At 34.6% G+C, this 11,184-nt stretch overlaps 1 protein-coding gene across 1 annotated transcript in view; it reads left to right on the forward strand.

Moving 5' to 3' along the window:
* The window catches only part of LOC117112981 (C-Jun-amino-terminal kinase-interacting protein 4-like), a gene marked incomplete in the record, with an annotated part of 67,538 nt that extends 61,093 nt beyond the window's left edge, over nucleotides 1–6,445 (forward strand). Inside the window, 1 exon segment of the mRNA XM_033256204.1 lies at nucleotides 2,864–6,445. Within this exon segment, the coding sequence (XP_033112095.1) occupies nucleotides 2,864–2,979 (116 nt within the window).
* Nucleotides 6,446–11,184: the final 4,739 nt, after the last annotated feature.

Here is an 11,184-nt window from a genome sequence, read left to right on the forward strand (position 1 = left end):
GCCAAAAGGAGAAATTATATTATTGTTATGATGTCATCACATTTTTTGTTTATTTTTCATGCACAAATTGTGATGATATCACAGCAATCTTTGTGATGTCATCATATCTTGTGTATATTTCACATTCTGAAATATAGCAAAAAGGAGAATTATATTATTGTTATGATGTCATCACATTTTTTGTTTATATTTTATGCACAAATTGTGATGATATCACAGCTATCCTTGTGATGTCATCAAATCTTGTGTATATTTCACATTCTAAAATATGCACAAGTGACCTCACATTGAATCATGTCATGTCTAAGATAAGATTATTTTTATAACATGTTTCCTGAACCTCAATTTTTTTTTTATTATTCATCAGTACAATTTTAGTTTCCTCTGCTTTTGTTAGAACCAGTGGTTTTTTTCTCCCTCTCTCTTTTCTGGGAATGGTTGCAACAGCCGCTAGCATAAAAGCCACCCATGAAAACTTAAAAAATCAAAGAATATAATAGTAAAAGTAATAATAATAATAATAACAATAACAATAATAAATATAATAATCTTTATAATAATAAAAACAGAGAAGTAGAACCAGTTTGTTTACATACCAGGGCTCCCAAGTTGGAAGAAGCCACATCTGGGAAAGATGTTAACATTTCTAATTATATTTTTCTGTGGATAGTGATACCCATTGACACCGACTTCCAGAAGACAATTGATAATAAAGTAGTATAAATCTGGTAAAAACATGCAAATATTGTGAATTTTTGGGAGATGGGTTATCTTCCAGGAGTTTCTTGCTTGCAGGAGTGCGGAAGACCTTCCCGATCTCTAGGACTCGCTGGAGACTTCGGACCCCTAACTTAAAATAATAACAAATAATAATTATTTTTTTTTGTTTTTTTCTATTTTTCCTCCTAAGATTCTGCTAAACAAGGTATAAAAAAGTTATACAGTATCATCACATCTTGTACTATATTATATTTAATATTATATAATAAATTTTTCTGGGAAAAGTACAAGATATTTAATAAGGAAACTACAAATTCACATGAAATCAGCATGTTCAGCGGTTATTACACTTTTATGACTTAATCTGCTAAATTAAATGTCAACTCACACTCGCTTACATCTCTGCTTGTAATTTAACAAAAGTAGATTCATGCTTTTCAGTTTCTATTTTTGTACATTATTATTCTCAAAATAGATTTTTGAGTCAACTCAACTTGAAAAAATGTACAATGTAATGCTTTGATAAGGAAATGAATTGAGAATTGTGTGTGTGATTTGTCCTTGTCACACATGACATCACAACTTGCCCATATATAGTCATGATGTGCCTATATATGGTCATGTTGTGATGTCATGTGTGTGATTTGCCCTTTACTTGGCATGATAATGTCATATTATGCCCATATTTGGGTAAACCAGTTATTTGTCACATAAACCCACTGATATCTACTATAATAGCTGGATTGCTCATTGGCTGGTTTTATTGAAGCCACCGATGCCATGTTGGGGGCCTACGTGACATAACAGTTTAGACAAGTTTCTTTTGGCATTTGTTTTAATTATTGTAAAAAATAACAATTCTTGTAATACTTTTTAATGATAAATTTAACATAATGATTATTTTTCAGATCATCTAACCACTCGACATGACTGTTTGTCCTTTTAAAAAGCACAAGTAAGGTCGATCGACGTTACTGTAACAACGCGGCTTCACTCACATTTTTGTAAACTACATAGGCCTAAACAGTCGTGTCAATTTTTTTAGATGACTTGAAAAAAATCCTTGCGTTAAATTTAAATTTGTTATAGAAAAAGTATTGCATGAATCGTTATTTTTAACAATAATTTAAACAAATGCCAAACGAAACTTGTCCAACTGATACATTACATTAGGCCCTCCAACTTAGCGTCAGTGGCTTCACTTTTTTCTGTAAAATGGTTGGTCAACAAGCAATCCAGCTATTATAGTAGAGATCAGTGCATAAACCTTGCGTGAACAGAGCTATTTTTGGCAAGCGCATTGTTTGGTTTTAATAACGAATCACAAACAACATTCATTTACTGTATTAATATGCACCTATATTACAATTTGTAATACCAGTCCATACCAATATATCAATAGAGTATACAAATATTGACTGCTCATGAGGGGAATGGTGAAATCTTTTGCCCCAAGGTGATGTGGAGACCATAGCCTATCTTCCACAGGGTTGAGGGAAGATAGGCTACGGTCTCCACATCACCGAAGGGCAATAGATTTCACCATTTCCCAAATCTAGAGCAGTCAATATTTGTTTTATATACCGCTACGAGGCCTAAAAAGAACTTACTTCCTAGCGTAGCCTAGAGAGGCCTACACACTAGGTGATCAAAGAGTGTGTCTAGCTCTTTTTTGCTCATTTATTCAATTTCAACAGCACCAAATCATCTTGCAATGTTTGTCGAATATTGACAAGACATATTTAATTTGTCTTTTGGTGCATTTTGCAATCAGCTTTATCAAGAAGTAATGGCCTAGGTTAGTTCTTCTTTATCCAGGAGCTCGAACCAACTTGGCATAGCCTCCATATTTGTTTATCGTCTACTCACTAATCCGTGGTGCGGTCAAGGACCAATATCTTTCATCGTAGAGGTCGCAGTCCCCTTTACTGTCAGCCAATATATTGGTAGGGGCTGGTATTATAAGTTGTAATACACATTTTTGCTTGAGGAGAAAAAAAAATCAAATAGGTTTTGTTAAGAACCATTTCGTAAAAATGTGTTTCCATGTACAGCCTGCCAAATTGATTACGATTCAACATTCATTGGCAAGGTGAGAGTTAATTTATTTCATGGTGGCACATCCTTTTGTTTCTCATTTCAGGGGATGATGAAGATGAAGAGGCTGCAGGCGGTAACCTTGGTGATATGCCGAACAAACAAATGAAATCTGAACGAAGTCATCTGATAGTTTGGCAAGTGACAGGCGTGTCGGAGTGAAGCTGCTGTACAGATAATTAAAAGTGGGGGTTGAATATATCAGTAACACAATGGAGCTTTAATTTGCATCTTATAGAGTTGTAATGAATTGTGTAAAAATGGTATGTCCAGACTTGGGCTGGCCCATTGTAAATGATGTACATGAAATATATCCCCATGTGTTGAATATGTTTTAAAATTATACATTTTGCCTGGCAACAACATGTCTATTTGTAAATTATGTGTGTCCTAGCAACACTGTGCCACCTAATAACACAAGTTGTTGCCTGGCAACAGCATGCATAACCTAGTAACACATTTTTTTGCCTAGCAACACAATGTGTTACCTAGTAACAACTGTTGCCTGACAACAGCATATCTAACATAACAACATGTATGTAATTGTTGCTATGGAAATGCGTCAGTAATACTCTGGCATCTTGTTAAAAAGAGTTGTAGAGTTTAAGATGTCAATATGACACAGAATGCAAGAATGGGGGATATAGGGTTTGAGAATGTGGAGGAGGAGTCTGACGATCATCTGTGCTTATAGTTGTTGCTGTTAAACTATTCAGTAAAATTACTGGCTTCATGTCGCTATTCTGATTGCTATAACCCCTTTCTTCTAATTATCCACTATCTTAAGCTGCAACTAAAATACATTTTTATCAACCAAATCAAGGGTCAGTAATGTGAACGTGTTGCTATATTTATATCAATATTATTACTAAAAATCATATTTCTGTATGTTTTTAATTTATGTTGCTTGTAAGTTCATCACTCTTGCCTACTCACAAATATCAGATCAAGTGAAACCTCTAAATGTTTGAAGAGTTAGTTGGTTTGACATCTCTGTATTAAGTAGTGATTTATCTGTTTCAATATTTTAAAATTTGGAATGTAACAGTGTGTGATACTTTAATGGGATTTTTGTTCTGTTAGTTATTCACAATAGTGCCTGGAAGCGAGAACTGAATAAGAAAATTGTATTTTAATCTTTAATTATCAGTAATAATAAAAATAATATTTTTTTAAAGTTTAACATTCCTTAATGTTTTTTATCTTCTCTTTGTTTTATTTTATGCAAACATAAGATCCCGGATTTAAATTTGCTTCTTGTAAATGCTTTTTTAACAATGCTGTAATTACTGTATTCGTGTAACCATAGTAACAGCATGCCTGTTGGCATGGTTTTCATTTCAATTGATAGGGATAAATAATTAAAGATATGAAATTCATGGGAAATAATAAATCCTTGTTATATTCCATGTTATATGTTTGGATGATTCCATTAATGAAATGTTCCCCACTCACTCTGAACATGCCACTAAATTAGCCTAGTTCCTTCCCTCCCCCTCCCACCTTTAATATATTCTCCAAGTAAATTATTTTTTAATGAGAAACCATTATACTTATAACAAAGTAATTATTGAAATAATAATGGTGTAATTATTTAATGATGATTTGATAATACTGTACTAGTATATTATAATTACTAATATAATAATAATAATAATAATAATAATTTTAATAATATTAATAATAATTTATGTTAAACCTTTTGTGGAAGATGTGCAAGGAATTTAATATTTTAACTTAATTATTTGGTTAAGATTCGCAAATGTAAAATTCAAATTGTTTTATCATTGTTAAATCCATCTTGACCATAAAAATGCACCAGTAATGTATAAGAAAATTAAAATTTGGGTTAGTATATTAAAATTCAATTTTAATGACGATTAGCCACCGTTATGACAAAAAAAGTGCAAATTTTTTACACATTTGAATATTTTAAATAAATGTGAGATTTTGTGAGTTTTTTATAGAACCTAAACAAATACCTTCTGAATTAGTTGAGGATTTACAATTCACGAAAATTAAAATAATTTATTTTTTAATTATTAATGTATTTGAATCATATGTAATGAAATGTCAAAATACTAAAATTCGATAAAATTATTTATGAAGATTTTAATTCTCTTCTTGATGTAATTATGTAAATTTCTTTGTTATTAGAATAAAAATTTACTTGTTGATTTCAAGGAAGTTAGAATCGAGTAAATTTGCATTCAAGAAAGTTATGTTTTTTTTTTAAATCTCATGCTGCGAGGATAAATACAGTCCAGAAATTTAGCATATTTATAATTCGTCATCACCACCACATCATCATCAGTATTGGCTAGTAAGTAAAATAACTGGGGCAAGTTACTTTGTGCATTTTAATGTAAAATATCAACAAAAACCCATGAAACTTGTAAACAATTTAGTTTGTTTTTTCATTTTTATTTAGTGTTCATTTGGGCTATAGTTTCTACCACGTTTAACTGCTTTCCAAAAAGAAATATTCTTCTGTTAACATTTTCAATATTTTGTTTAAAAAGGCTTAATGACGAGGTAGGCTGATGAATATTTTTGGTCTTAATTCCCAAATGTATATGCTGTTTTATGCTTTTATTATTTAATAATGAATTGTACAGTACTGTAGTAGTTTAATCTTAAAAAGGGAGTATTCCCAACTAATCACTTTACTGCAATACAGTGATGGCCTACGTTTTATTTTATCAATTCAGATTTAAGTCAAGGGTAAATTAATCTAAATAATTACTGACATTAATTTTTGAAAATGTATTTGTGTACAATTCCTAGAAATATTAATGGACCTTTCCACTAAAATCTGCTCCTTGGGATACCGTTGCTAAGGAACCGAAAACTTGTGTGACTGTGGAACTACCTTAGATCATCTATTCAACAAAATTCCTATTAATTTATAACAACTCAATGGGGACTAGCGTATGTAGGACAAGCGCGTATTCCAAGCCTTTTTCTGATTGGTTAATTAATCTTGATTGACACTTCGGAAAGGTTCATCGGCACGCCCTCGAATGCATTATTCATCATTATCAAAATGTATTTTTAAAATAAATACATGTAATTAAATAAATAGTGCACGTTCTTGATGATAATTTTGTATACTGTACTTACTATAAGCGTATGCACCAGTGAAAACAGTATTTGGAAATATGAAATAATTACCAGTACGTGGGTTCTGGTGTGTGTAGCATTATGGGTCCTCCCAAAATTTTGTAATAACTCTAACTTATCTAACATGGTTCTCAACTGAAAATGACATATTTGTATAAAATTTGTTTGTTGTGTAAAATAATATATGTGATTACTTGAACTCTGCCCGTTTTCAGTTCTCCGGGTTTTTGTGAATAATACTTGTCGAGAAATTAAATGCTTAATTGATTAAAAGATTGTATATATTTAAGTAAAACATATAGTTGCATTGACATTGCCGAGTCCCCTAATTTTGTTATTGTAGTTGTTTTTTTTGAAAAATATAGGATAAATATTGCAAATATATTGTCAGATGTACAATTGTGTAAATTGCATGTTGTGACCAATTTAATTGCCTTGGATAGCTCGATGTTTTGAACGAGGTGAATGACTCCATTGCCTGAATAAAGAATTTGCGAAGGATTGACACCGTCGTACGTGTGTATTTGTTGGAATAACGAGTAGAGCATTGTAATAGACTATTCCACTAAGCACCGCCCCTTGGATATTGTTGCTAGGTCCTACAGAACGATTTGTGCGACGCTAGAAAAGAATCACTCATGCGTGACCGTCCTACCTGGTATCTAACGTTCTCTGCATACGTAGATTTGGCCAAATTGCATTACAGAATCTACTCGACGAGGTGAACTTAACGTTTTCGCATGCGCACATGACTTTTACTGACTTCATTACGTTCTACCTTCTACCGTCGTCGTGCAATCGAAAGCTCCCAGTGTAAAACCATATCGTAGCATGGGTGTATGCAAGGGGAGGTCGGGAAGGTCGTATGACCCCCCCCCCCCCCCCCCCTTCAAAAAAAAAAAAGAAATTTCAACGGTCCACATTTTTTCCAAAGACATTTTTTTCTAGGGCCTTTTCATAATGACTTAAATTAAAAAGCATTGATGAGGTACCAGCAATGAGTCCAAAGACCTTGCCAATTGCATGATGCAACTGAGCCTACCATCCGCTTCATGCAAATTGTGTTGACATTTTAATCACATCTTGCTGTTATTTCATTATGAAAAGGTTCAAAGAATCATGATCACGGCCCACCCAGAAAAAATCCTGGATACACCCCTGCGTAGAACCTCGAATAGAATACATGCTTAAACTCGTGAAGGAGCCCGTCCCGAATTGAAGCCATTCTCTTTAGTTTCCAAAAGTAGCCTCGAAAAGAAGCCCATCTGTCTCGAAAAAAAAGCCATTTAAAGTTCGCAAAAGAAAAAAAGAAGCCCAGGGCTTCAATTCGAGGTTTTATGGTACGCACACACGTGCTTTGTCGGATCGTTTTTTTGTTGTTTTTTTTTGTTTTTTTTTTCAAAACGATAAACAAATTAATGCTAGCAACTTTTATACCATCGAAAATAACATAACATTACGTATACAATTTTACGGGATAATAATGTCGATGCTATGCAAAACTGGACCAAGATATGTACATGTAAAATGAAATATCGTCACAAAGTAAATGAAATGTTAGCGAATATCTTTACGAACGTTTGTGCTTGATACTACTAATAGTCATACTGGAAAATGGCACCCTTGTTTATATCAATTCTCTGATAAAATCCAGAGTTTATTAATTACCATCCGTATTTTATCATATCGTATCTTGGTGAACTTCTAAGATACTAACGTCTAAATGACCAGTTTAAGGCGTTCTCATGGCAAAATTTCAAATTGTCATTCTGCCAAGATGTAAAGTACATTCAATGTTAGGCCTATTTATAAAGGCAAATCTTCAGAAGACTTAGTCAAGGCTACTTTATATGATATCCGTCGGGACTTCGTACAATGTATAGTTTGCAGAATCGTCAATATGATGACTGCGGCAGCTGTGCAATAAGACAAAAAATAAAAGGTCATCGTTTACGGAGTTTTGGAGTAATTAAAGGTAGCAAATTTGCGCTTGTATAAACTCGCTTTTGCTTTTATCAATTCAATTGAATTTGTATGAATCGTGTTAGACGCTGGGTGTTTTGTAGTTGTTAAAAACGTAACAACGTTTCCCCCACATCTATGTCAAATAAACAGGTTACCTGGAAAGGGGAGGGTTCATTTAATAAAATAATAGTAATGGTCGACATATAGAGCAATGGCGACCTCTATGAAAAAAAAGACCAAGAAATGTAGGCCCTATTACCCCGGTAATCTTGATCTAACCCTAATTCTAGATCAGAAATAGTGTCGTCCAAGTTAACGTACACCTGGTTATAATCGATGTTGTGCCTAATTTTGTCTGCCATTACATACCTCATGTCTTACAATGGAGCCTCTGTCGGGATCTGACATCATTTTTCTCCATTTTCACACAATTCTGAACTTATCATCGGCCGAATTTTGTTATTGTACATCTACTGGAACGACGTACCCATTCATGATTCATCTGAGAATTAACTTCAAGATCTTGTTATTTGTATACAAGTAACTCCATAAATCTTCCTCACGTAACTTCTCCAATCTTATTTCACTGCGTTCTACCTCATCTTCATCTACCATTTTCAACTGTCCCATTGGTCACCTTATTGTTGCTGCTCCATTTTATTGTTGCTGCTCCAAAGCTTTGGAACCAACTACCTGAGACTGTGTGTGACTCCATGACATTCAAGTCTCGGCTCAAATCTCATAACTTCTCTTTATTTTATTTATGAACTTGATTCCTTTTATTTGGATCTTGTTTTTGATTCTTGTTTTTTGTGCACATGGGCTGTGGTTTCTTAGCGCAGAGACGATTTCGTAGGATGCGCTTTAAAAATATGTCACTATTACCATTACTGCGCAATATCCAGGTTTCAGACTAATACGATAATATTTTCCCCAGAATTTTTAGGACTATAGTAGGTCTACATGCCAACATCACTTAAGTTAGCACTACCTGGACCAGGTCGGACTTGTACCTTCAAGGAAGTGTAGATGAGTTGCTTATTAACCGGTAAGGCCTATCTATTTTACGTGGTCTTTCGTTAGAATTATTTCATGGACAGTTAATTAAATTAAATTAAATTGCGCTCTGAATTTCATGAACTTCTTTGTATGACCTTAATTGCCATTGAAGCTGATAATCTGTTTATGTCACACTACTCTTCACTTGATTCTATATCAAAAATAAATAATTACCGGTATATTCTTTTGCAAGCGTTAACTTGTGAGTATTTTTCTCAAAAATCTTGAATTTTTCCATCAGTTTGTAGCAGGATACGGTACCGGTATATGGAGTTGAATAGCATGGTGGTTAGGATGCTTGCCTTCCAGTCCCAGGGTCCTTGGTTCAATTCCTGTCAGTGTTGCAGGTTTTTTCTGAAGACCAAAACCTCCCTAAACCTCCTATCTTGAGCACCGTGATGTTTGTCTTGTGTAAGGGATTGTCACCTACAAGAGAGAACAGTGATACATTCGCTATTGACAATCCTTATTGCATGAGTGTGTTGATAAATAATATAATAAAAACAAAAATAAAATTCGTTATTCTTCTCAGATAGATAATCGTACTATCCACGTAAAGAGGTCAACAAAATGTGTGGTGGTTCTACAAACTTTGTAGAATGAGGGAAGTTGATACTCCAATGAAAGCCAGTGGTGTCTAGATGCCCTAGTGCAGTCCGGGGGGAAAACTTTCGTTGGGTCAGGGGAAAAAGTCCTTCTGGACTTGGATATCATCATTCTGATGGTTTATACGGGATTGTTTGCTGTATGAAGGGTGTTTGTAATTAGTATAATAGCAAATTAAATTGGAAATAAAATTTGGAATACCCTTTAAAACTGGGAAAGTTTACTCAACAGGCCCATGTTGATAAAAAAAAATAAAAAACAAAGGAACGACTTCCAAAGTCTTTATGATGCCTATGTGATCTGGATGATTGTTGCAACATTTGTATATAATATGGCGTAGGCCTATTTAGAAGAACGACTAAAAGATCAGATCGTCCCGATAAAATTACCCAGTGGCGGATCCAGGAATTCAACATAGCGGGGGGCCCGGGGAGGTACTTTCAAAGAGGGAGGATCTATACCACCTCCAGCCCCACCATAGTTGGTTCTAAAGTAAGAAAATTTGTGATTATGGCATCTCTATCTATATTTATAGTGAAAATTTAGTGTTTAATTTAAGTCAGAGTTTTTATTTAAGAGAGTCACATCGACATTAATTTTGGCAGTCAGATTGTATTAGCTGATTATCGACATGTTATGTAGGCCTATATCAGATCAATAGCAGTTCCGTTCATCCGATCTCTGTTTTTTTTTTTGTTCGGATTTGATCGAGGGAGTCTTTTGACAATACATCAGTAGTACAACTATAGGACAAGCGTGGAACAGGTGTCAATTTAGGCTGGTCAGTCTCCCTTCACAATCCTGTACTGCTTCACTTAATCTTCCAATGTCTTTTGCTAAAATAATATGATTGTAAACCACAGTAGTATTTTTACTGACAAGGTGCCCTGTCAGGGGAAAAGTTTTTGTTGAGTGAGGAGACAGTGCCCCTCAGGAGTTGTGTGTCATTATCATTGTGATGGTTTTGAGAGCCAGGGTTGTTTGCTTTATCAAAAGGAATTTTCTCAAAAGAAGGTGTTTAGCCGAACTACAGTATTGACCGACCCACCTCCCACACCTAACCAGGGGCTGCTGAGTTACTTCGCCGCCCACCTGTTGGACGTACGACGTTGAACAACTTTCCAGTTTTGAAGTTGCAGCACGTCTATTTATTTGCAACATAGAGTTACTACCACTGTCCTTTCTCACAGCGTGATATATAAGCCTAGCCTCCGATAGCGTGTTTAAATGTGTGATTTAATAACGTGTGTTTTATAATGAGTACAATAAAGGGTTTACTAACTACTAACTAAATCGTTTCCGAGCCACTGGGGCTCATAGGGCTGGAGCTTATCCCCAGTTCGACGCAGTAAGTTTCCGTATACACGTGGAAAATACTGGTGACGATACATAAGCACACTATGCCGATAGCGATCAACGATAAAAAGCTAACAGGGCCGGATTTAGGGGGGGGGGGGGAAAAAAAAAGGAAAAAAGAAAGAAAAGGAAAAAAAATATAAGCCCAGAACGCCTCAAAATTAATGTTATTTTCAGGCGTCTAGAACACAAAAATTTCGCGGATAGTGTTGTCTCGATCGGCCCAACTTCAGGCCCCCCCCCCCCCCTCCGCCCCCC

Source organism: Anneissia japonica, unplaced genomic scaffold, assembly GCF_011630105.1.
Source record: "Anneissia japonica isolate Jap-2015-1 unplaced genomic scaffold, ASM1163010v1 scaffold3066_len296678_cov185, whole genome shotgun sequence".
NCBI lineage: Eukaryota > Metazoa > Echinodermata > Crinoidea > Comatulida > Comatulidae > Anneissia > Anneissia japonica.